The sequence below is a fragment of the Pituophis catenifer genome, unplaced genomic scaffold (assembly GCF_029215685.1).
Source record: "Pituophis catenifer annectens isolate HBS135680 unplaced genomic scaffold, rPitCat1.0.hap2 SCAF_6, whole genome shotgun sequence".
Taxonomy (NCBI): domain Eukaryota; kingdom Metazoa; phylum Chordata; class Lepidosauria; order Squamata; family Colubridae; genus Pituophis; species Pituophis catenifer.
The window spans coordinates 14723038-14750984 of NW_027256886.1; the positions used below are offsets into that span (position 1 = coordinate 14723038).

At 39.9% G+C, this 27947-nt stretch overlaps 1 protein-coding gene across 1 annotated transcript in view; it reads left to right on the forward strand.

Moving 5' to 3' along the window:
* Positions 1 to 27947, forward strand: part of PLD1 (phospholipase D1) — a 140587-nt gene that overhangs the window by 44369 nt on the left and 68271 nt on the right. Inside the window, exons 2-6 of the mRNA XM_070944998.1 lie at positions 8065 to 8247; positions 11022 to 11149; positions 12123 to 12268; positions 16575 to 16683; positions 21959 to 22024. Coding sequence (XP_070801099.1) covers positions 8094 to 8247; positions 11022 to 11149; positions 12123 to 12268; positions 16575 to 16683; positions 21959 to 22024 — 603 coding nt within the window. The 5' untranslated portion in view covers positions 8065 to 8093. The remainder of the gene's footprint in view (positions 1 to 8064; positions 8248 to 11021; positions 11150 to 12122; positions 12269 to 16574; positions 16684 to 21958; positions 22025 to 27947) is intronic.

Genomic DNA, 27947 nt, shown 5'->3' on the forward strand with positions numbered 1-27947 from the left:
TGGATGGATGGATGGATGGATGGATGGATGGATGGATGGATGGGTGGGTGGGTAAATGGGTGGGTGGGTGAATGGATGGATGGATGGATGGTAGGATGGATGGATGGACGGACGGACAGATGGATGGAAAGAAAAAGATAATCAAGGTATCTTAAAAGCTAATGATGGCCATTTCTATGTGCCTTTGAATGACAAATCCCTTGAACGGGATATCCTGATTTAGGCAGAATGGCAGAATAGGTTAAAAGGGAAAAGAATTTCCCCTTCTGCCATGTCATCTCATGATTTTAATAAGAGTACGTGATGTACTTATTGATTGAAAGTTATGACTCTGGAAGGATCATGAGGTTTCTTTGTGACTTTTATGTTACTCATTAAATAAAGAAAAAAGGAAAAAAAGGAAAGGAAATCATAAAAGCATGAACTGTAACAAAAGGTTGCAGCGGTGAATGTTTCTGTTCAGGGCTCCAGCTAGCTGTTCAGTCAGAAATAACATTGGGCAAACATCAAAACATAGACATAGAATGTAAAAGTTGATGGGACCTTGAATATCATAGACCAAGCATCTGTCCAATGCAGGCATCCAATACTACAGCTTTCTTTTTTTAAAAAAACTAGTTCAAAAAGAAGAATCCACCAACTCTGGAGGCAATCTGTGGCTATGTTGAGCAGTTCTTATTTTTAGGAAACAAAACCTGATGTTTGATCAACACTTCTGATGTCCAGTGATTAATCTACCCTCTTGTAATTTAAATCCATTGTTTCCCGAAAAATTCTAGCACTTTGTCTACATGATAGCCCTATAGATACTTGAAGACAGCTCTCATGTCTCTTCTCCAAGTTAAAGATACCAAAGGTGAGAGTTGTTTTCCAGTTTAAGAAGATGCCTAGGAGCTAACTTGAAAAGAATCAACAAATGTGGCCTGCCTCCTCTTCCCCAAAGAATCCAGAATCCTTCCCTCTCCATCAAAATACGTGGAAACCACAGAAGGATAATTTTAGACCACCCTCAACCATGGAAGCTAACTGAACAACTTTAAGCCAGTTACCTTCTCTCAGTAACTGGGGTCAGCACCCCGTGGCTCTGGAGCCACATGTGGCTCTTTCATCCCTCTGCTGTGGCTCCCTGTTGCCAGTTAGTTCCTCAATTGATAGGGCTTTTGGTTAGGACAGGTAGAGGAAAAAGGACACCGCGCAGGAGGAGACTCTATGGTGGGGGAACCAGATTTCGGGTCGGCAGAGGAAGGACACTGCGCTAGGAAAAGACTCTATGGTGGGGGAAACAGACTTCCGGTTGGCTCCAGAATTGAATGGGGGGCTTCCAGTTAGGATCTTTGTGGCTCTTTGAGTGTTTAAGGTTGCCGACTCCAGTCTCAGAACATCTGAGGAGCAAATCAGAGCTCTCTGTCCAGAAGAGTGCAGTGATAGGAGCAGTTTATCTTAACTGCCTGGAATCCTCAAACTCCCATGACTCTGGTTTCTTTTGGGAAGAGGAGACAGACCATATCTGTTGATTCTTTTGAAATTAGCTACTAGACATCTTATTAAACATCTTATTATTGAATGGTTGCAGAACTGGGCATGGCTAGTCTAGTGAAGGGAAGGACCAGGGGAGACATGCTTGCAGTCTTCCAATATTTGAGGCACTGCAACAGAGAGGAAGGGATCAAGCTATTTTCCAAAGCACTGAAGGGCAAACAAGGAACAATGGATGGAAACTGATCAAGGAGAGATTCAGCCTAGAAATGAGAATTTTTCTGACCAATGAGAACAATCAACCCATGGAACAGAAGTTGCCTTCGGAAGTTGTATGTGCTCCATCACTGGAGGCTTTCAAGACGAGACTGGACAGCCACTTGTCAGAAATGGGATAAGATCTCCTGATTGAGCCAGTGGTTGGACTAGATGACTTCCAAGGTCCCTTCCAACTCTTTTATTCTGTTATTCTATTAAACTGGAAAACAACTCTCACCTTTGGTATCTTTAACTTGGAGAAGAGACATAAGAGTTGTCTTCAAGTATCTGTAGGGCTGAGATTGAGGAAGACACATACTACACATAAAAGTGAGAAGCAATTTTTTAAAAGAAAAAAATTATATACCGGTATGTACCTCTTTTGAAAGCATAATACTCACTGGAATTCTCTGTCATTACTTTAACCTTCTTCCTAGTAATTTATTCTAATCAAAACTTATGATTAGCCACTCCCAGTCCAGACTGTTTCTACAAGCCTGATACCACTTCCAATTCTCTCCTATAATATTTTGTCTCATTTAGTTTTTGTATCTGTTTTCTTGTACTTACCTAAGCACCAGGATGGAGTTATTTTGGCTGCAAAACTATAGACATTAGATGAGTGAATTCACAGTTTAGCATACAGGATTAAACAAATATTTAAATGTTTACTTTCAAAGCATTTTTTTTCTGTCACAAGAAGAAATAACTATTGTCAGTAATTAATGTATTTGTTGGCATGCTAGTCTGTTTCTTTTCTTGGAAGGCATTGAGAATTTTCAATAAACCAATTTAACAAGAGTGGGTGTCCCATCATTAGTTTGTCTATAATCCCAAGGAAGAAGTAAATGCAAATCAAAGGATCTCCCTATTTTCCAAGAAATGGTATGCATAAATAAAAAGGAAATATCTTGGATACCAGGGGTGGGTTCTACTTACCTCCGCTACCGGTTCGCAACAGGAGCACGCGCTCACATTTCTGTTTATGCGTAGAAGCTTTATTCATGATGATGTCTGGGCGGGTGGGCGGAGCATTCCACCATCATTACTACCCGGTTTGCAAGAACCGGACCGAATCGGGAGTAACCCACCACTGCTGCATACCCAATGCAGTGTCCATGGACACTATTGCTGCAGGCAATAGAGCTCCACAGTGTTTAGGATTTAAAGGCATAATCTGCTTTAGAGTGGGGGGGGAGCTATGATTATGGCATCTGTCAGCAACTCTTTAATCCAGCTATGTCTTTTCACAAGATCACACAGCAACTTCAAATTCGTTTGACCTAAGGAGTTGAGGTAGACTATGTTTGATCCCTGCTTCGACATTCAGAGTGTAATAGAAAGCAGTGGTATTTGTGCTACAATTTTTGCTGTTCAATAGAGGTACAAGAAGGACGCGGTGGCTCAGTAGCTAAAATGCTGAGCTTATCGATCGAAAGGTCGGCAGTTCAGTGGTTCGAATCCCTAGTTCTGCATAACAGGGTGAGCTCCTGTTATTTGCCCCAGCAGTTATTCTGCCAACCTAGCAGTTCGAAAGCACGTAAAAAATGCAAGTAGAAAAATAGGGACCACCTTTGGTGGGAAGGTAACAGGTATCATTCTGTATCCTGATTGGTTAAGCTCTGTAGCCAATGTACTTAAGGGGAAGCCTGAATCATGGCTTGAGAACACTATACCATTTTATCTGCTTATTTGCTGTTACTTTCTACCTGATCTCTCTGCATGATCACTGTTTGATCATTGCTACTTGTTGCTTTCTGATATTTATTGAATGTTTTAATACTGAACTTGTTCCTGTTTGAAACTCGAGAAGAACTGTTTTATTGTGTAATGACAACAACTGGTAAGAAGACTTTGTACTTGGAATATCCCTGAATTGATATTTTAACTAGCACCGTATCTGTGTATGACTTGGATTGTTATTGGACTTTGCTTTACTTTCTTCTAAAAGTAAAAGGCTACCACAACTCAGTGTGTCAGTATATTAACTGTGGTTATTCACTCTCAGCCGCTTTCATGTGTATACTCAGGGGGTACTCTGCTCAATAACCCATAACATCGGTTATGAGCCAAGAATATCCTTAACAAGTTTCATTTTCAGTTTTACTTTGACAGCAGCAACCAGGGGAACTGTGGGGCAAGCCTGAAGGAGAGAAGGAGATAGAATAGGATAGGCTTCTGTGGGGCAAGGCTGAGGGAGAGAAGGGGAGAGGAGAGGCCGATTGTAACTACTCATTAATTTTCAAGTTGTAAGTGTCGATTTATCAAGCCCAATCACATAGTTTCGTAGCGGAGCACAGGTATTCAACTAGTATACAGACATACCATAACTATATGGTAATAAAGTTGAATAATCAACTCATTCCTTGGCTCTTGCCGCCAACTCTATGTTCCTTTTCAACATTTATCTTTGCAAACAGGTAGATTGAACAGGGTAATATATAGGTCATATAAAGGAAGAGGGAGGCTTAATGCTTCATTTCCCGTTGCTTTGTCTGATCTGCCTTCTGAACAATGAACAAAATGGATGATGGCATATTCTGCTATTTATAACTATTGTTCCAAAGCAAAACAAAACACCCACTAACAAGAAAAACTAGTAACTCATCTCTTTGTCTTGAGGGGAAATGACCCAGAAGACTCATATCCAAGGGAAAAATGCATAGCTTTTCATACAGTTTGTATAAGAAGAACTGGAATTGCAACTCTCTGTTTCTGTTAGACCCTTTCTGAAGCATGAGCTTTGACTGTTCTTTTTCTCGCGTGGTCTTTTTTCACTTTTGAACACACCTAAGCTTGGCACTGGTTGCAAAGAGCGTGCGCACATAACCCTGTCTTGTTTTGGAGCTGTGTCCCTTTAAAAGATTCAGGTATAGCGGCAGCCTTGTTGCTGCTGAATATTTTAAAGGAAGAGAACACTAAAATTGCTTGCTTAATTAAATATGTATGCCAATTCTAGGCTTTTACATTTAAGATGGCTGGGATTTGCTTGGCAAGAACAAAGAGATAATGGGACAGGGAGGTAATTCATTTAAAAAATTAATCAGTATATGGGCAGGTTAGTGGATATGTGTCAGACCTAGCCCAAGAACAAAGTAAAACTAAGAAAAAAAACATATTTTTTTAATGAGAAATACAATTTTGTTTGTTGCTGTTGGTTTTTTTCCTGTTCTTGCTAAGAAATCACTGCCTGTGTGTGTGTGCTACAGAAGAGGATTCTTGGAAGAATCCTATATCTTGTGCATCTTAATCATTTCAAAAACTATCAGTATTAAACTGAGCACATAATAATTTTCATTTATACAAAGTGCAGGTAGTCCTCAAGTTACAACAGTTCATTTAGTGACCGTTCAAAGTTACAACGGCACTGACTTATGACCGTTTTTCACAGTTACAACCTTTGCACCATCCCCAAAATCATGTGATAAAAATTCAGATGCCTGGCAACTCGTTCATACTTATGACCATTGCTGTCTCCCAAGATCACGTGATCCCCTTTTGCGACCTCCTGACAAGCAAGCTCAATGAGGAAGCCAGATTCACTTAACAACCGGGTTGCTAACTTATCAACTGCAGTGATTCACTTAACAACAGTGGCAGGAAAGGTTGTAAAATGGGGCAAAACTCACTTGACAAATGTCTCGCTTAACAATGGAAATTGGGGGCTCAATTGTGGTCGTAAGCGAAGGACTACCTATACATGATCAAAACCCCGGAGATAAGAAGGATATCGGATCTCCGGGTCTTTCGCCGTGCCATGAAAACTCTTTTTTTCCAGCAAGCAGGGCTGGCGTGAACCCCGCCCCCCTTTTTTAGTTTTTAAATGGTTATTAATTGTTTAGTTTTAATTTGTTAATGGGTTTTAATTCGCACTGTTTTAATTTGGGCCAAAGTATATAGTTCTTTTAATTAATTTTAAATTTTGTATTGTTATGTATTTTAGTTTTGGCTGTGCACCACCCTGAGTCCACTAGGAGAAGGGCGGTATATAAATTGAATGAATGAATGAATGAATGAATGAATGAATGAATGAATGAATGAATAAATAAATAAATAAATAAATAAATAAATAAATAAATAAATAAATAAATAAATAAATAAATAAACAAACAAACAAACAAACAAACAAACAAACAAACAAACAAACATCAGAAATCGAGCGCGTACAACCACTGGTATCCCATACACATCTGATTCTCACTTGGTCAATAGCCTTCCTTCTTGAGCTTTTGCTTCGCTGGCTGGGGGATTCTGGGAGTTGAAGTCCATCCATCTTTAAGTCACCAAGATTGAGAAACACTGGACTATGCCATTTGCTTCTGCACACCATCAGGGAGATGAAATACTGATCTTGAGTTCTGAGACTTTTTCTCAATGGAAATGCCAAATGTACAAACCTGATTGGCCAGAATTAGACAAAAGGAGATGTTCTGACCTAGGCTTCATTAGAAAGTATACAGCACAAAATTAGTCCCGGCAAACCTCTTTAATTCATACAGCTGTGAATTATTGTCATTCCCAGTCCGAAAGGCTTCTCACTCTATCAGGGGAGTATTTACAAACCCACCTTATCTCCCTTGGAATGCTGCCAGAGAACTAATTGCCACATGCAAGGCAAGGCCAAATTTAGCACAGAGTCAAAAAGAGCTTTTCCACAGCTTTTACCGACCAGATGAACTAATTGCTTCCTGCAAAAGTTCATGTCCCATTCGCTTCTCTTTTATGTCTTATGGGAGGGGCCAATCATCTCCAAGCCTTACTCCCAAATCAACCCTGTTTTCTTAATTTTTCCTGTCCTCTGGCAGCTCTGCGCATGCGAACACTGGTAACAGTTTGACACTGTTCTTCTGCCTCGCTGATGTCAGACTCTGGAGATTCCAGAGGCAGCAAAGATCTACAAGATGGCCTTGGCCCCCTCTCTCCCTCTAACTCAGAGCCCTCGTCTGAGCCTTCCCCAGACTTCGGGACTGGCCCATGTTCCTCCCCAACCTCCTCACTGTCTGAATCTGCCACCAGCTCTCTGGCTGCTGGCGAGCCACAACAGGAGATAGCTTAAGCGACACCATGTTCAGATCCTGCTAGGCACCTTGTGTAAGATTCTTTTAATTTTGGAATTCTCTGGACCATTCACACATTGTGTGATGCTTTGTTTATACTTAATCAAGAAAATTAGTTTATATCCCACCAATCCACATGAAATTGAATCACATGCAGCTCCAAGGACTCCTCATGTTGTTTGGCCCTTGCTAAGTTTGTATCATAATTGTGTCTGTTACATGTTCAGTGATGTACATATTGAAAGAGAATCAGAAGTTTGTTCTCCAGAGAAAGAGTTTTCCTAGATGGGCAAAATTAGCAAGCATGCTATGGGATTTTCTAGAGCTGTGATGGTGCAGTGGTTAGAGTGCTGTACTGCAGGCTACTTCTGCTGATCACCGGCTGCCAGCAGTTTGGCAGATCAAATCTCACCAGGCTCAAGGTTGACTCAGCCTTCCATCCTTCCAAGCTCGGTAAAAGGAGGACCCAGATTGTTGGGGGCAATAGGCTGACTCTGTAAACCGCTTAGAGAGGACTGTAAAGCACTGTTAAGCGGTATATAAGTCTAAATGCTATTGCTATTGCTAATGTTCCATTTGTATCACCTTTCTATCTCCCACAAGAAGGAAAATAAATATTTACTAGTCTTGTAACTCTCATGTGAGTGGTGTGGTGGCCTAGTGGTGAAGATGCTCACCTCCCACTCGGAACAGTGAGAGTTTGATCCTAGGTAGCGACAGATGTCCTAGGGCACAAAGAAAAAACATCTGCTCTGAACTTGTCAGGAAGGACACCCGGATGAGCTCCATCCAATCACCCCAACTCTACCCCCAATAAGGACTACAGGGTTATAAAAATGGAGGGTATCTATCTCTCATACGTAACTTACATGAAGACATAGAATAATTCTTCTGATACAACAGTGGCAACAGGAACTAGGCAGTTCATCTGTTCTTTAGACAAACTTTTGGCTGTGTTTTTTTAAAAAATATAATTTTTTATTTATTTTTAAATATTTTTTTTATTTTAAATACAAATAATACAAACATAGAACATATACATCTAAATACAAAAAAAGGGGAAAAAATACAAATATTACAGTGCACCCCCCACCCCCCTGGGGTGACTTGAGCTACTCCATCCTGTTTGAGCTCTTTTTATCATGCAACATAGAAAGAAAGACGGTTGAATTTCTTGGTCAAGCGGGCACGCAGATAAATCTTTGGATGAAGCAACAAACTCCAATTCTAACCACCACAGTAATGCATTTTCTTTGCTCCTTCTCTCAAACAGCCCCTTGTGCGTAAGAGTAAACCTTTAAGATGTCTCTCACCAATAGAAAGCAAGTGAGCACTTCAGCACTGAGGAAAATTGCTGCCGACATGAGTACCTTAATCGAAAGTCTGGACTCAAGGGAGCTGCATTTTGAAGGGGACGAATTGGATAGTGATGTGGTACATGATCCAAAAGCTCCTGGTAAGTCAATAGCACAAGCGTACAAAATGCTTCTTTGAAACCCAAGTGTTCTTTTTTAAAAAGAAGGTTGATAGTTTTTACTGAATTAGGGGGAAGAGAAATCAAATGTGATAGAATTACACTGAATCCAGGAATTTTGAGTGGAGCTTTGATGCTCTCTGTAAAGTCTTCAGCAACCATCCTGCCTGATATTTCTGTTTCCTGTACTACTGTAACTTAACAACTAACCTCCTTCTTTTACCAATTAAAAACCAAAAGTCTATATTTAATAACTCCAAAAGCTGGTTTTCTTTTAAACAAGGGGGAGATAATTTTTCAGGTGATGAAACGTCCCAAATACCCAACACATCACAGAAAGGTCTTCTGGTCATCAGAACGGAAAAGTTTGAAAGTTTGGACCCAGTTTTTTTTCCCCTTCGAACTTTTCAGGGATTTTTTTGATAACCAGGTTAAGAGAGTAATGGGAGTTTTTATGTCCAAAAGACTTGCAGCCCCATTCCTTCCCTTATTCTGAAGTTTAAATATGAAACTCTGAAAATTTAGCCCTCTTGACACTGGGTTTCAGAGATGACATCTTGCACTGCTTTGGGAACCAAAAAGGGAAGTGATGGGCAGCGCATGGCCTGTGTGGCTTTATCCACTCCTGTTTTTAGAAGTCTTGGTGTCAAGTCATACAAAGTTCATGAGAAAGCAAAGAACTATACTGCTGAGTGCATATTCTGGAATTTTTTTATTGGATAATGTTTTGTTTTCATCGCTGGCCGCAGATGGTCCGCCAGGTATCTGCGGAATAATAATGGGAAGGATTCAGTATGGAATCTGAAATGGTACCATCTGTTCTCTTAATTCAGTGTTGTGAGACATATCAATTTTAAGATGTGTAGACTTCAACTTTCAGAATTCCCCAGTCCACACATCTTAAAATTGAAAAAAAAAAAAAAACCTGTCCTGAATCATTCTGAAATACAGTAATGGCACAGAAACTGGAACTAGAGAAACACTTTTTTAGATTAGAAATTTTCTAATCTACTCTGAGCTTTCTCTTCAAAGAGGTTTGCTAACAACCGCAATAAATTAGGACTGCCAATATGGATTGCAAAAAAAAATCCACATGACCATTAGGTGGAAGGAAAGAGATACAGAAAACCCCAGGCCTTTCCCATTATTTAGCAATTACTGTGTTGGGATTGCTGTGGCTTAGATTGATGGTGCTAGATCAGTGTTTCTCAACCTTGGCCGCTGGACGATGTGTGGACTTTAACTCCCAGAATTCCCCAGCCAGCTGTGCTAGATAAACTACACAATGATAGATAAACATCAGCGAGTTGAGAAGGAGAAACTTTTTCATCCAGCATCTGCTTGCGTATGCATAAATATACACTTTTATCTAACTGAAGTTATTCATGTCCAAAGGCCATGTTGAAACCAGTGCAACAACTTAAGCCCTGTTGTTTTGAGTGGCCTGGTTCATTCAGTGTGCTGTAATGTGATGTGTTTCACTTACAGCTTAGAGGCACCCAATCAACTGTGTTCAAAACCTGTGGTTTAGTGTATTATGCAAACCATATGGTAATTAACAGCAAATATCATTTTAAAAAAGCTCCTTTGTTTATACAAATTATATGTGGGCTGTCTTGGATTGTGTGGAGACTGCTAGCATTGAGTCCCTGATGATCAGAGGTGGGTGGGACACATAATCAGAATGGGCAACCACTGTACGCCTTGCCAGTTGCTCTGCAGTTGTACTGAAATCTGAGAAGAGACCTTGAGGTCAACCACACAAGTACCACACAAATGCTACGAAAGAAACATGTTGCCATTGTGACATTCAGCCACAGTTGTTGACAGAATCTGCTGATGAGCCCTGTGCTATGAAGTTTCCACCAGAAAAACATGAGTGTCATCATCCACAGCTACTACAACATTGGACTTTCATGGCTCTGATTGTGGGTGATGTCACCTATGATTTTCTATCTATCAGTTTTGGTGGCACTCTCTTCAAAACTGGTGGAGGCTTCAAATATCTATTTCTATAGATGTAGAGAAGATGGATGGACGGACAGACAGACAGACAGAGGGGTGATAGATGGAGATAGAGATATATATTTGAACACTCTACCAGTTTCGAATAGAGGTGCCACCAAAAACTGAAAGAAAACCATGAGCGACATCAACTGTGTTTTATTCAACAAAGTACAGTTAGGCAAAATATAAATTACTGTCCGATCTGATTCAGAGTGTAAACTGTGTTGTTTCTCTATGTCATATAATATATGTGGGTATATGCGTAAAATTTATTTATTTTGTCCTGTTTATGTAGTATTATATTGGAAGTAGTGACCCTTTGAAAGCTGCATGCAACGAAATTTCATTTTAATGTATGCTCTACAGTCAAAGTAACAACGTTATTCTAAGTCTAAGAATAATGTTTTGCATTATTATAGAAGAACCCAGATTCAGTCTCTCATATACCCATTCATCCAATTCATTAATTTAAGTTTTTGTTGTGAAACTTGTATTACTTTTTTTAAAAAAACCATTTCACTCAAATTCACCCTTTCGGCATCAGGTTTCCTTTCTAATGCGGAAGTGACTAATACAAAATAATCCGGAGTTTTTATTTATTTATTTGAAGGGAGCTTGCCTGAAGGAATCCACATTCTGCTGCCATTCTGTCTCGATCTGTCATTTAACTGCTTTTGCTGTAACCTGTTAAACGTGCGCTTTAAAACCCATGTAAAGAACTGATACCCGGCCATTATCATTATTTGCAGTGGGCATTCCATTCTCAGCCATTTATAACACTAAAGGATTTAAAGAGCCTCACGTGCAGCTCTACCTAACCGGGTGTCCCATCCGAGTACGAGTTCTAGAAGTGGAGCGTTTTACGTCAACAACCAAGGTCAGACCTAGCTCTCTCTGAACTCTCCATCATACTTTCATGTTTTGCAAGGCTGCAGTTTTTTTAATGGAAGACTAATTTAAAAAAAAAAAAAAAAGCATCAGGGATATCATGTTTAAATGCTTTTTAATCTGATCCATAGGAATAGCTCAAGGAAGGTTTCTGTGTGCCATTTTTAAAAGTTGGTACACCTGATGATTTGCATTGGAATCTCCACTGCGGGGTCTTAATCTTTAACCGAGATAAATTTTTCCCCAAATGATAAATTTTCCCCAAATGTGATAGAGGGAGAAAGGAAAGGAGGAAGGTTTTTTTTATTTATTATTAAATGTATATGGCACTGGTTTCATTATCCAAGTCAGTGGAGAAGCCAGATTCACTTAACAACTGTGTTACTAACTTAATTGTGGCAAGAAAGGTCATAAAATGGAGCAAAACTTACTTAACTGTCTTGCTTAGCAACAGAAACGTTGGGCTCAGTTGTGGTTGTAAGTCAAGAACTACTTGTATTAAATGAGAGTTTAGGTTAATACTCTAACCCAGGGGTGTCAAACTCAATTTCATTGAGGGCTGCATCAGGGCTGTGGTTGGCCTTGCCCAACTGGGTGGGTGTGGCCAACTGGGTGGGCGTGTCCAGCATGATGCCACTCACTGGATGTAGCCAACTGGGTGGGTATGGCCACCTTGATGCCACTCCCCAAACTGATGACATGTTTTCTCTTCACATTGGATAGACCAGGCCGAAGCCACGTAGCCAGCCCCTTACATTTTTCAGGACAGCCCCATGGGCCGGATCCAACCACATTGTAGGCCAAATTCAGCCCATGGGCCTTGTGTTTGACACCCCTGCTCTAACCCTACTGGAAGGTCACTAATGGACTCTTTGTAGAATCTGCTGCTTAAAGCTGCTACAAGAAGGAAATGACTAAATAATCTTCTTTTGAGTCTTTAATGTCTGTTTTCCTTTTTGAAGGTGCCAAGTCCACGTGTTTACACAATTGAGCTGACTCATGCGGAGTTTACATGGCAAGTGAAAAGGAAATACAAGCATTTTCAGGAGCTGCATAGGGAACTCCTTCGATACAAAGCTTTTATCCGAATTCCCATCCCAACACGGAGGTGATTGCATGCCATCTTTCTAAACAGGGATTCATTTGAATAGAGTGAATAAAAAACACTCATAGCTGCCCAATTTTCATCCGGTGGTATGCTAGTGATTTGTTGAGAGCTCAGTACGTTGCGTTAGAGATGTGATTTTTCTCTCAGACAATATTGTTCAGATTTGTATCAGCTTTAGCACTACAGTAGTCTTAGTATATTTATACCACCATTAGCCAAGAGGTTTATTGATGGCATAGTTGGTTCTTTCTCGTTTTTTAAAAGGAAGAATGTATTATGAGGTTGGATAAGCTAAAAGACAGTGAATTATCTAAAGTAGGTACAGTGTTTCCCCGAAAATAAGACCCTGTTTTATATTTTTTTGAATCCTGAAATAAGCGCTTGGCCTTATTGCCAGGCGCTCAAAAGCCCAATTGGGCTTATTATCAGGGGATGTTTTATTTCGGGCGGAAATAGGGTAATTATCTGAATTATAAACATCTAGATGGCTTGCTTTTTTGAGCAGGTGCTATCAAAGAACTACAGGAGATTCTGAATTTTTACCATTAATTTTTTTCAGGATTTTTTCTGTCTAGATATCTCTAACCTAAGACACTTCCTGTCCGAGCAAGATTTTTGAACCCATATTTCTCCTAAACTCACGCTGTAATCCAGAGTTCGGTAGGTAGGTCTCCATGCAGTCACCCAGCATATTAATTGAGTGAGTCCCTAAAGACTCTCCAGACATTGCTGTTGTGATCATATTAACACTGTTCTGACCCTAACCCTGCTTTAACGACTACTGTTTTTCAGTTATTAAAACAAAGATTTTATGGTTTTGAACATGTTTCAAAAAGTTGCCAAAATTTCAGTAGGCCAAGAATTGGCTTCATGTAATTAAGTTTCTTTGGGATTACATGGAGGCGAAATAGTAGAAATATGCAATGGCTTAAAAACATTTATGAACATCTGTATCAAAGAATTATGCATTATTATTATAGTTAATCACAAAATCAACCAGATGTTTAGATTGGATTTGGCATTTTTTCCTTTCCCCCATGGACTTGCAATAGGCAGATATTGTTGTTTCATAACATTAAAGGTATCGTTACAATTTTCTGGTTTCTAGGTCAGCACCTTAATCACTACATCAAACTAATTCTTATGAATGCTTGCTTATTATTGCTAAAAAGCAGGTGATCACCATGATTCTAGCAAATAGAGATTCTCTTCAAAGAAGTAAAAGTGCTAAGATGGCAGTTTTATGGACGTAACAATCACAAAAAAATAAAGTCTTGCTTTTATCTACTGTGTTCTGTGTGCTTTTGGGTCAGTATTGACTCCTGGACAAATCCCTGCAGTTTTCTTGGAAAAATTTCAGAAGTTGTTTGCCGTTGACTCCTTGTTAGGGATGAGAGAGTGTGATGGGCTCACAATCATCCAACCAGCTTCCAACTCTTAAGGCAGGACTAGACCTCATGGTCTCCTAGTTTCTAACTTGATGCCTTAACCCTGAGGTGTCAAACTCAAGGCCCACAAACTGGATCCGGCCTGTGGGGTGCTTAAATCTGGCCCGCAGAGCCAGCCTGGAAATAGCAAAGAACCAACCCGCGGTGCCTCTGGCAACCAAAACGGACCCCACTTCGGCTGGCACAGTGCTGCAGGAGGCCATCCAGGCTGAAAACGGGTGCGGGGGGCTGCACGTACCCCCCCATGCCCCAGCAGAGTGTTGCAGGGAGGCATCTGTCCTGTCTCTTCCCCACCCCCCAATCCGGCCCGCAGAGGAGAACTACAATGCTGATCCAGCCTTTGAAGAAATCCAGCTTGACACCCCTGACTTAACCACTACACCAAACTGGCTCTCTCTTTATTATCTACTAATACTACTACTACCTACTATCTACTAGATGACCTAGAAAAATGATTGTGAATGTTCAGTTCAGAGATGATTGAAGTCATCACTTTAGGACCAAAGTAATTGTTTTAAATGGTCAAGCTATATCAGAGACTGCCAGATTGATTTGGTTCGGAGATGTCATGATCATTCACCCATAGATTTGGCCTAAATTGGCCTGATTTAGATATCTGAATTTTGTTAAATCAATTCCAAATTAACTTGGTGATTCTAGGTAGATAAATCAGTAATCCAAAAAATAAAATATTGACAAAAATATCGACTAAGAACCTTACCAATTAACAAGAAAAACAATTAGAAGAGAAATTAGGCATACAAACGACAAAAAGAGTAAAATACCTAGGGATATGGCTGACCAATAAAAGTTCATCAATTAAAGAAGATAATTATGATAAACTAACAAAACAAATTAAGAAAGACTTAGAAATTTGGAAAAAGTTACAGCTATCTCTTTTGGGAAGGATCGCCTCCATTAAAATGAATGTGTTGCCTCGAATACTATTCTTGTTTCAAGTGATTCCAATAAAACCGGGGAAGAACTTCTTCAAGGACTTTAATAAACTAATTGCAGACTACATATGGCAAGGGAAGAAGACAAGAATTAAACTAAAACACTTACAGGACTCAAGAGAGAGAGGAGGATTGGCATTGCCCGATTGGGAAATATATTACAAAGCATCAGCATTAATTTGGATCAAGGAGTGGATGGAACTCAAAAACCATAGACTATTGAATTTGGAAGGATTCGATCTTCAGCGAGGATGGCATGCCTTCTTATGGGAGGGCACAGACAAAAGGCATGAATATTTTCAGAGGCATACAATCAGACACACATTATACCAAACATGGCAGAGTATTAAAAAGGCACATTATTACAAAATCCCGGAGTGGTTGTCAACGATGGAAGCCCAGATCTATCCAAATGCCATGGACTATAACAAAACGAAAACTTATAAAGATCTGTTAAACAATCAGGAGGAACTAAGAACTTGGCAAGAACTAAAAGAGATGGGTACAGACATTGACTGGTGGCCGTATATACAAATAAAATCAAGATACAATAAAGATTTGGCTCAATTTGAATTTCAAAAAGGTCAAACAGAATTAGATAAAATTTTGCAAGGGACACAGGACAAACTGATCAAAAAAATTTACAATTACTTACGAGGATTAAATTAGAAGAAGAGGTAGTGAAAGAAAATATGATAACCTGGGCAAAAAAATTCGGTTATAGTATTCAATTAGACAAATGGGAAAAATTATGGAAAATAAATTATAAAATGACAATGTCTGTATCCTATAAAGAAAATCTCTATAAAATGTTTTATAGGTGGCACTTGCCACCAGCCAGATTGGCAAGAATGTTCCCCGGCACGTCATCAACATGTTGGAAATGCAACCATCACAAAGGCACCTATTACCATATGTGGTGGACCTGCCCAATGGCAAAACAATATTGGCAAAGGATCAAAATACAAATAGAGGAAATAACACACCAAAAGATAGAACTAAGACCAGAAAGCTTCTTATTAGGCATAGTGAATGGATACTATGAAAAAGAAACAACCTATTTAATTATACATATGATAACAGCAGCACGAATACTATATGCGCAACACTGGAAGAGTAGTGATATACCAATACCAGATAAAGTAATCAATAAAATTATGGAATGTGCGGAATTAGATAGGCTCACAAAGGAATTACAAAATAGGGAAGAACATGACTTTTACTTAGTATGGGAAAAGTGGTATAGTTGGTTGAAAGATAGGAAAGAGATGAAGCAATAGGAAGTAAATAAAATGACCAAATATAATATGATGGAAACAAAGAACAGACATAGGTCAACAAAGATCAATATTAGATAGATAAAAGGGAATGACCAAATAAGGAAGAGTCAAAATACAAAGAGAAATGTATATTATAGTTGCGACAAACTAGACATGTATTGAAATGGATGTTTATATGTTTTTATGTTTTGTACGTTTCATTGTTCTGTTTAATTTATACTTATAAATAAAAATTGAAAATAAATAAATAAATAAATAAAAAATAGAAAAAGCTAAAAAAAAAAATCAGTAATCCAAATCAATTTTATGATTTTAATTGTTTGGACATGTCTGTTGGCTAAGGCAGAATTTACTCATTTATGTAAGTGAAGTGTGGTAAAGGTCTATTGTAGCACTTTGGGATATTTTGTGGTAGATGAAGACACAAGCCTGAAGGTGCACATGCAATTAATATATCTATGTATGTTTTATGTTATCTTTCCCAGTAATTAAAGGCATTTGAATCATTAGCTGCAAATGTTTTCTTTTAAACAATGAGGATCTTTTCTGTTGCCAAATTCACCTTCCTTCGTTAGGACACATTCCAGTGCATGCAACCAAATCAATGTTTTTATTTTTTTAGACACACTGTGCGGAGACAGACTGTCAAAAGGGGAGAAGCAAGACAAATGCCGAGTCTTCCACGCACATCTGAAAACATGGTCAGAGAGGATCATCTCTCCAGTAGAAGAGTAAGATCCTTCATCTGAAAAATAAATTTTAAGTTATTTTTTTAATGTTAATGTTAGACCTTGGCTACATATCGAATTGTAGTTTCCATAAATGAGCTTATGTATACATTTCAAGCATGTCATGCATTTGTTCTGATTTCATCGCTCCCTTTACCTATGTAATTGATAAAGCCAGAGAGCTGGAACTGAATATCTCTTCTAAGTAAGTTTCGAGCTATATTTAGGACCTTCTAAGTGGATCATTCTAGTGCATAGTGGAGACGTTTTGCCTCTTGGGTGCTCCAGTAAGGAGTGTATAGAGTTCAACCATTTCTCCTAACTTATCTAATATCAGTACTGGCTTCAGTTCTATTTTTGATTAGAAGGAAGTAGTCCACAACTTTGGTGGTCCTTCTAGATCAGGGTAGATCAGGCCAGATGCGTCACGCGCTGGCCACGCCCATGCCTGGTTTAGCAAAGGGGGGGGAAGTCACAATAGTCACTTGACAACGCCATGATGACATGAGTTTGACACCCGTGTTCTAGACTCGTGGTTTACCAGTTGAAGCTATTCCTAGGAAAGCTGGTGCTGGTGGCCATCTTCATCACAAGATTCTTAGACCCTAAAGAGATTTCCTTCAGGAAGGTATGGAAGGCTATTAAAATTGGGGAAGGAAGAATGCACTGTTAAGGAGAACTTGGACATTTAATGATATAATCCAGAGACCGACGGAAAACCTGAGAAAGATATCGCTTGATTTTGTTTAGTATGAAGGGAAGGGAAGGGGAGGGGAGGGGAGAGAGGGAGGGAGGGAGGGAGGGGAACTTGAATAGAATTTCAAGGTTTTGTTATTCCATCTTTTTTCCAATAAAGTAGCTGTCAAATAGATAGTGAGGATTGTGACCTTCTAGGTGACCTTCTTTCCCATGGGAACAGAGGCTGCTCCTGGTGAGAAAGGAAGGTAGAGTTTGAAGACACCGGGCAATGTGGATTGAGTGTTTATTGGAGAATGTGACTTTTGTGGGATGTTTCTAAATTGCAATATTATGTAGTGTAATTCCGGTTTGTGTCAGATCTGGAATTACAACAGTCTTTGCCAATTTGATAAAAGCAATTTGTTTTGGAAGATGGGCTTTTCCTATTTCTTTTTTGAATGGGTTTCATCGCTTGGAAACCTGACATTAGCATTCCAGGAATCCTTGAATTACTTGGGGTTTTTTTTGGTCTCCCCTAACTTAAAAGCCTTGTAAATCCCACTGTAAATGGGATTGGCTTTGAAGGCAATGCAGCTGTCTGCATGTTAGCGGTCTGATATCGTCATACTGCACCAGCAGTTTGGCATTGCATTGGTTGTTGGTTTATTTCCAAATAACAATCAAGTTCCTGATTAAAATATATAAAGCCTATATGGATTAGGGCCAAGAGTACCTTTTCAAGGCTGCCTCTCTCATCTGATACAATAAAGAGCGGCCTCTGAAATACGAGCAGCGCCCTCACTTTTGATGTTCATGGGCCTGCATTCAGGAACTGAGCATGTTTGAGGAGATGTAGGTATCTGGAATGGGCATCTGGAATGTGGTTATCTGGAATGGTAGTAAATGATTATTACAGGTAGTCCTGGGCTTATGATCACAGTTGGGACCAAAATTTCCATTCTTAAGCAAAGCATTTGTTGAATGAGTTGTAGCCAATTTCACAACCTTTTATGCCATGGTTAAATGAATCACTTGGTTGTTAAGCAAATTTGGCTTTCCCCATTAACTTTATTTGTCAGACGCTCGTGGGAAAAATCACAAATGGTGATCAACGGTGAGTACCAGTTGTATGTAACTTATTCAGTGCTGGATTCAAATGCTTGGTGTAGAACTGGCTGTCTTAAATAACTACTTAACAAACAACAGTGTTTCCACAACTTCCTATCTTCTTACCAGGGATGTCTGTGGTAGGTGAGGTCTCAGAAAATGTTAAGATGGCAGTCATGACTCATAGGATCAAAGCCTTGTCCCTTTTTTAACATACATGCAATTCCTATTAAAAGGAATAGAGCTTTGATCACAGGATTGCAACTATCCATTTTTACTTCTTTGACTTCTCTTCTGTAAACACTCCCAATTATTATCTTGTGTAGCACAGAGAGAAATAAGTGTTTTTTATCAGGGCAACCTGTTCTACCCAAATATGGAATGGAGCATATCTAATATGCAGGTAACCCAGGTTCAAATCATAGAAGGGTATGACTAGCTGATGAGAGCTAAATAGCTTGAAATAGATCTATACTAGTCTCCCTTTATTTCTTTGTTGGTAAATATAAGTTCAACACAATGAGAAATGAACCACAAGCATTGTATACAAAATTCATATTGATGTATATTACTAAAGAAGGATTATGTTGACATTCTAATTCAAGTCCAATTTTAAGCATGCTGTTTGTGCTTAGTCCTGTCATTGAGATTTAAGGCTTTGTTTTGTTTTGGGCTTTTCCCCCCTTAGTTTCTCTTTCTCAATTTTTTGCTCTGTTTACCAGAAAGAAAGATTATCTTGAATTTGAAAGACTCTCCCTGAGAGCAGTTGTAGGCAGAAAAAAAAAACCACATATATTTTTTACCCTATTCTCAGCAAATCGAAATTCATCCTCCTGTCTTCAAAGTTAATTACTTGTGAAAAAAATATCAGTCTTCCTTTCATGTAAATCTCCAGCTATTTCAGATTGCTTTTCATCATGAGGCATTTCTCAGATTCACCTGCAAAGTAAAATCAATTACTCCTTTGTTAATTATCTCATCTTTTCATTATCGTTATCTTCATAAATCATTCTCCTGCTTAATCTTCTTCATATCCTATTTCCTCTGCCTCCCTCTCCACTTGCTGTCTTTCTATCACCCATGCAACATTTCAATTTTGTCATTCTCTCCAAAAGAGATCTTCTTGTTTTAGTCTGATTCTGCATAACAACAACTCAGATTGGTTGTTTGCTTGCAGTCATTTCATTATCTGACTAGGTAATATCATCAGCGCTACTGAATGTGGGGTTTCTTCCCTGTTTATATACAGTGACTTGCCCTGCTAGTGTTGGTGGGGTTGTGGTTTTCACCTTGGAAGTTCCTTGATTAGGGTATTGTTTTCTGCTTGATTATTTTTCTGGTGTTAAACCCTGCTTATCTGTGTGCCGGTTGCCAGAAAGGATGTATTCTGGTCTTTTTGTTTCCTTCTTAGCTTTTGAATGGTATGTAAATGCGGTTTACCTTTATGATGACCCCTTGCAGGGCCGAGCTGAGGATTTTGTACAGTATCTGTATGATAAAATAACTCAGATTCGGGAAGACTTGGCCGCTGACTGGGTTAGTTCAGACGAGATGACTGAGGCAGGCCTTGAGAGTGTTATCTGGGAGGAGTTTGATCCTGTGGCTCCCGAGGACATGGACAATATCTTGGGACGGCTGAACGCGGCCACATGTTTATTGGACCCGTGTCCCTCCAGGTTGGTGCTGGCTTCCCGGGAGGTTACACGAGGCTGGCTCCAGGGGATTATTAACGCTTCTTTGAGTGAGGGTGTCTTGCCGGCCGCCTTAAAAGAGGCGGTTGTGAGGCTCCTCCTCAAGAAGCCCTCCCTGGATGTTTTGGCTAACTATCGTCCAGTTTCCAACCTTCGCTTTATTACGAAGGTTGTTGAGAGTGTGGTGGCGCGACAGCTTCCCCAGTACCTGGATGAAGCTGTCTATTTAGATCCGCTCCAGTCCGGTTTCAGACCTGGGTACAGCACGGAAACGGCATTGGTCGTGTTGGTGGATGATCTCTGGAGGGTTCGGGGTAGGGGTTATTCCTCTATCCTGGTCTTGTTAGATCTCTCAGCGGCTTTTGATACCATCGACCATGGAACTGGGCTGTCTTGATTTTATGATGGGTTTTTAAAATTTGAAATTGGTTTTAAATTGAAATGTTTTAAATTATGGGCCAAATTTAATTATTTTATTTTCATTTTCATTTTATTAAATTTGTATACCGCCCTACTCCCGAAGGACTCAGGGCGGTGAACAGCCATAAAATAAAACATATAGATACAAAATTTAAAATAGAGATAAAACTAATTAAATAAATTTGGCTGAACCATTTTAAAACCCCAATAAATTAAAACCAAATTTAAAATTCCATTTAAAAAGAGGAAAAGTTTAGGTCAGGCCAGCTTGATGGAATAAGAACGTCTTAAGCGCACGACGGAAGGTACACAGATCCGGAATCCTCCGTATCTCCGGGGGGAGCTCGTTCCAGATCGTAGGTGCCCCCACAGAGAAGGCTCTCCCCCTGGGGGCCGCCAGTCGACATTGTTTGGCCGATGGCACCCGGAGGAGCCCCTCTCTATGGGAGCGTACTGGTCGGTGGGAGGCTATTGGTGGCAGCAGGCGGTCCCATAAATAGCCAGGTCCTAAGCCATGGAGCGCTCTGAAGGTGATAACCAAAACCTGAAGCGCACTCGGAAGACCACCGGGAGCCAGTGCAGCTCGCGCAGGAGAGGCGTTACATGGGAGCGCCACGTCGCTCCCATCACCACCCGCGCGGCCGCACTCTGCGCCAGTTGGAGCCTCCGAGTGCTCCTCAAGGGGAGCCCCATGTAGAGAGCGTTACAATAGTCCAAACGGGAGGTGACGAGGGCATGAGTGACCGTGCGTAACGAGTCCCGATCCAGAAAGGGACGCAACTGGCGAATCAGGCGGACCTGATGAAAAATCCTCCCGGTCACGGCCGTCAAGTGCTCTTCTAAAGACAGCCGTGAATCCAGGAGGACACCCAAGTTGCGAACCCTCTCCGTGGGGGCCAATGCTTCGCCCCCAATAGTCAGCGATGGCACCAGCTGACTATATCGGGACGTCAGAAACCACAGCCACTCGGTCTTGGATGGGTTTAAATCTATTTTAACTTTTGTGTATAAAGGGTTTTACTTTGGCTGTTCACCGCCCTGAGTCCGAAAGGAGAAGGGTGGTATAGAAATCTGAAAAATTAAAAAATTAAAAAAATGTGCCTGTTGATGGCTAATTTATGTGTCAAGTTTCCAAGAATTGCCTAGCATTTTTGAATTTAGCTTAATACAGGATGTTTAGTTTTCCAGTTGAAACTATGGTTAAATCAGTCCATGTGTTGTGAGATTAAGAAGTTTTCATCATGTCTTCTGAATGGTAGTTGATATTCATGGATGTGCTTTGCTTGTCTTCTGCCTGCCTGTTTTAATAATGGCTGTTGCAGTCCTTACACTGGTATGTTTGTGTTTCCTTTGTACATTGTATCTCTGTGTTTCCTTTGCAGAAACAACTGGAAGATTATCTCACAAATCTCTTAAAAATGCCCCTGTACAAGAATTATCATGGAACAGTAAGTGACCTTAAGATGGTGTTTACTTTTTTCTGCTCAGTTAAAGTTATTCTATCATTATTCTATGATTGTTTGATAAAGAAAGATCGAATTAGTGATGTGAGTTATAATTGATAGCTTGACTTAAATATATATAAATGGTAACTTTAAGAAGTTTTCAAAAGTGTTTGGGCTGCCAGATCATAAATATTTGGAGTTTTTTTTAAGTGAAAGAAGACATTTTGATTTTGTATCTAGAACAATATAAACCTAGCTATTGTAGTTAAAACTTTTTGAACATATCATGGTCAAAGAACAGTGCTAATTCAGCCAATCTGAACATTATCTGTAATGTTCTTTGTGATACGAAGGTGTTCTTGGCTGAATCTTGTGTTGTAAAGTACTACTGTAATAGAGAAATTAGCTTTAGGGTTCATTTGCAGTTTGAAGGGGTACACTCTCATTCATTGACTTAGCATGATATGATCCCCCAAAATATAACATTAAGTCATAATATGGGTATGTAGTGGGAGGGAGCATATCATTTACATGTTTACCAAAGTTTAAGATTCAGTAAATTTATGAGAGCCCAGAAGCAACTGCATGACATCCACATTTAGTGATTGCCTTGTTTTGCAATCATTCATACAGTGATGAAAAAAAAAAAAAAAACTTTGCAACTAATCTTTGCATTTATAACATTCACATAACATTTTGGGCCTGGAAAGCCTCCTGCACCAACCTGGAAGCCAAAACGGGGTGTGGGGGCACTGCTCAAGACCCCAAAATACAATATGAGCGTCCCCAGCGCATGCCCCATGCCCCCCACGCATGGGCAGCAGAGACCTGAAGACCAGATGGCCAGTGGGAGGCATGCGTGCATTCGTGGTGGAGCTTGGCTGGGGCGACGGCTGGCGTGCCCACACCATAGGTTCGCCATCACGGGTATAGAGGCTGTGTATATCTACTTCTAGCTTTTGGGATGTAAGAAGAGAGAAGTGTTTCTGACGTGTATCATCCCTGAAATTGCCTAGTTTCCATTTACTTGAAACAGAAACAAACCCTTGAGCTAACTCAGCAGGGCCTCCCTTTAGGGTTTTGAAAAGGTGATTATAATTTCTCACCTGTTTGTGTAGGCTTGAACTGGTGTACATGTGTAATAACATAATTGCCTTCTGTTCATAAATGCAATATCATGCCAACTTGGCACTTGGAAATGTTGAGTCACTGAAGAGGATGTAAGTACATAGCGCTGCTGTGTAAAATTTCGCTCCCAACATGTTTTCAGGTGTCTACTTCCTCTGTGGAATTTTACTGCTTCTTCAACAAGTAATTTCTGGTAGCAGAGAATAATTCAAGTCCATTGAAGAATTATTTCCAGGACAGAGTTTTGAATTCAGAAGGACAGTATATATGCACAGAAAGGAATATATGGGTGTGCCTGCACATGCATAATATTCTTTTGCACATCCTAAAGAATAAAGCTACTTCTTGTATTACGGAGTACATTCGATTACCAGATACATTATGGTCTTCCAATATTATTGGCTATGCACTTTATAGGTTTGTGGCTTTTCTGCCTTCTGGTTCTGTTGCAATATTGAATGCTGGATTAGAAACCAGGATTCAGCCTGAATCCTATTCTATTTACCTTTTACATCGTTCTCTTGAATTTTATTTATTTATTTATTTATTTAATTTGTATACCGCCCTTCTCCCAGAGGGGACTCAGGGCGGTGAACAGCCACAATTAAAAAACATACAAATACAAAAGTTAAGATAATTAAAAAAGAATTAAATCATTAGCTTCCCAATTTAAAACCCCCAAATCCATAAAATGTAAAATCCCAATTAAAAACCATTTAGGCTAGGCTGGCTTGGTGGAATAATCAATGCTTTGATTATAGTCATTGTTTATGTCAAAGACTCTCTGCTTGTCTTTGTAGTTCTCAGTGATGATGAATGGTCAACGGTTGTGGAGTGTGTTTATAAGGCTTTCACCTGGGAGCTTTTTTCATCAATGATGATCAGCTGATTCTGCATCCATTTGTTCACTATACAGCAAGGTCACTAATTCTCATTTGAAACCAATAGCTGCTTATTGATTTGGTAGTTGTGAACTGTTTACCGCAGGTGGTAATTGCTGTATTTTTAAAAAAATTGCACTGCATCTCTGTAAAGGTGTATATGAGCATTGTAAAGAAAGAGATGAAAGACTTGTGTCTTGCATGCAATACTTCACATGGGACTCCTGTGTAGCCCAAGTGAGTCAGTGGGATTAAAAATGTTGATCCAGTTTTTTTGTTATTTGCATGTGGGGGGAGAGATATTAGTGAATTAGTGAAATTAGTGCCTTAAACCCTTCCAAGGGCCAAGAGCAATTCATTCCATTAGCAGAGGATTAAGGCCAAAGTGGGTACCTTAAGTCAAAGCATAAAAGATAAAATATGACCTTCAGCTCAAGAATGTTACATATCTCTGTGTTACCCTGATCGTCAGTATAATGCTAAACTAGAACATTGTCGTAAGCATAATTGCCTTTGCTTCTGGCTTAAAAGAACCTGAATTTTGTGTTTCAAGGGTAGCACAAAAGATCCTTTGGGATTTGTCTCCACCAAACAACTGTTGCCAATTCACATTCAATTCTCCGTTGTTCTTAGAGGGATTTTCCCTGGGTGTTTTTCTTGGTGGAACAATGTATGTTGAAATCTTCACAGACCTTACTTCATAACCAGGTTCATTGGAAAACCTGGATGAGATCTTGAATATTCCCTGGGATAGCTGAGGGAATCTATAATTTCAGATGTAGCATAGAAAATGTTACCGTATTTTTCAGAGTATAAGATGCACCTTTTTCCCCCCAAAAAGAGGGTGAAAATCTGGGTGCATCTTATACTCCGAATGTAGCCCCGCCCAGCTTCTCAAACAGAGGTTTCAGAGGCTGAAAAAAGCATCAGAAACGAAGCTTCAGAAAAAAAGCCCCCAAACAGAGCTTCAGAAAAAAAGCCTCAGAAACAGAGCTTCAGAGGCTTTTTTTCTGAAGCTCTGTTTTGAAGGCTTTCAAAAAAAAAAGTTTTTAGATGCAGAAAAAAAAGAAAAAGAAAAGAAAAGAAAAACCCAAGGCACAGAGCTTACAACCAAGAAACCTGTTTCTAAAATTCACCTCTGGGGACAGCTGATTGGGGGTATTCCGGGAAGCGGATCCACCTGCCAATCACCTTTTTTCTTATTTTCCTCCCCAAAAACTAAGGTGCGTCTTATACTCCGGGGCGTCTTATACTCCAAAAAATACAGTACTTTGCAGCCCTTTATGGGATTCTGCAGCTTTTAAGCTCAAGGCATCCTACAGTACTTTTCCATAATACCTTTTGTGTTAAATGATTACTCTGCAAACATGAAAAGATGGCAGAACTGCTGCAGGCTCAAATTCACCAAATTCAGGCAGTGGTTTAATTCTTTCTTTCTTTCTTTCTTTTTTAATAATGGTCAGAGATTACACTTGGACTTATTGGGTACATTTGCACAGAAATCTTTTTCCTCATGAAACTGAATATATGTGTCCCAGGATAATGCTGCAGGATCCAGTCTGGGTCCAGAGGTTTTGTCTTCCAGCTTTCAGACTTGTGTAGGAGTTCCAACTTCAGGGAACTTCTCTCTAGCAGAGTGTGTGCTGTTCTGTGTGTGGTATTTAAACGGTCTGATGCATGTGGCTTTTTAGGGTGTGTTGATGGTTGGTTTTTAAGTCATTAGCTATTGTTTGCTTGTGCTGCCCCTTCCAAGTACTTAGAAGGCAAAGGCTGGGCAGCACAAGCAAACAACAAGCAACAACTTAAAAGCCAGCCATCAACACACTCCAATCAGCATCATACAATAGGCACTATAAATACCACACCACAGAACAGCACACACTCTGCTAGAGAGAAATTCCCTGAAGATGGGCTCCAGCATGAGTCCGAAAGCTCGGAAGACAAAACCTCTGGTCTCAGTGACTGACCCAGATTGGATCCTGAAACAATTTTTTTTCACTTAATACGTTGACAAGTCTAATCCTAGGTAGCTAGTTTGTTTTAGGACATCATCTTACTTAGAGACAACCATATTTAACAGTGTTCCACTAACATAGCCAATATGTTTGTTTTTAATTTTGTCCCTAAACCATGTATGACAGTACAATATGTGATTATAGCCAGTATGCCTTTTTCAACAAATAATTATAAAAACTAAAACATGGCTAGCACAATGTGTAAACACGGGTATGGTTTGTTGGAGAAGCCATAGTGCCTTTCTTCACATTTAACACTAAAGCCATATAGCCTGGCTTTGATTACTATGATGGTTTTAATTTGTCACAGTAACCACAAACCAATTAGTTCATTAGCTCGTTATTTATTAAAATACGTGAATCAGGGTTTGGCACAAATATGGTTTGTGATTCCAGTAATAATGTGTATTTTTCACCAATTATAGAGATGGCAAAAACACCTGTAAGTGTGTGGTTCCCGACAGATGTTTCCTGCTGACCTCAACAACAACAATAAAAGTTATCCAACATTTGACAAATGCAAACATTCCAGTGTATATCAGTACAAAGCTATAATGCTACCATCCATTGGCAATACAAATACCCAGTGAGCAGGAATTTTATATCACTGTGGAGATATTCATACTCTCTAAGTGGTAACAGTAACAGAGTTGGAAGGGACCTTGGAGGTCATCTAGTCCAACCCCCTGCTCCCACAGGAGACCTATACTAGAGATCCGAACCGCCGAACTGCCGACCTTTCTGATCGACATGCTCAGCATCTTAGCCACTGAACCACCTAGCCTTTGTTACTTCCTTGCAGATGTTTTGTTACTCAGTTAGGCAACACCCTCAACAAACTGGTGGTGTTATCTAGCTGGGTAATAAAATATCTGCAAGTAAACAACTCATTTCAGAGATCACCAAGAACTTCACAGTTCAATACTGAGCTAAATTCTCTACTATTAGCGTTGCATCATGCTTAATCTGAGTAAGAGCTCAAACCATAGCATGCTTCTCTGCAGTTTTCAGAGCATCACAACAACCCTGTGGATGAAATTTGGGTTGAGAGACGGTGGTCATCCAGTGTCCCAATGAGGTATAATGGTTGAGTGTGAAGTTAGGTTTTCTCTGTCTTCAGTTTAACACAATGGTCCTTTGCTTTTATTTTATTTATTTTATTTTGAATTTGTATACCGCCCTTCTCCCTGAGGACTCAGGGCGGTGAACAGCCAAGTAAAAACATCAAGTACAAATATTAAAATACAGTTAAAATATACATATATAAATTTGGCCCCATTAATTAAAAACAATAAACAAAACACTTAAAAACACTTAAAAAATTAGGCCAGCCCGGCTTGCTGGAAAAGGAAGGTTTTAAGGGCACGGCGGAAGGCACCGAGGTCTTGGATTCTCCTTATCTCTGGAGGCAATTGATTCCAGAGGGTAGGTGCCCCCACAGAGAAGGCCCTCCCCCTGGGGGTCACCAGCCTGCACTGTTTGGCTGATGGCACCCCGAGGAGGCCCTCTCTGTGGGAGCGCACGGGTCGATGGGAGATTGTCGGTGGCAGCAGGCGGTCTCGAAGATAGCTAGGCCCTATGCCATGGAGCGCTTTAAAGAAGAGTCTAAGTTCAGTTCCACTCTGAGAGAAATCATCAGAGTCTAAACATTGGAGAAGCTTCTGGATGAACCCTGGATTATCTGCCATTATGCAGAGACTGTGTTGCCATAACATGCCTACTGGTGGCTTTCTCAACCCAGCTCACTGGTTTTCTACATAATGCTTTGGACCATAAACTACAAAGGTTGGGTTTACACAACATACTAAATGCATTTAGCTTGTTTGTGGTTCTGCATTTTGTGTAGAGGTCACAGAATAAACAAGAGGAGTCCAGATGAAACTGTCTCAGTTTAAGGCCACT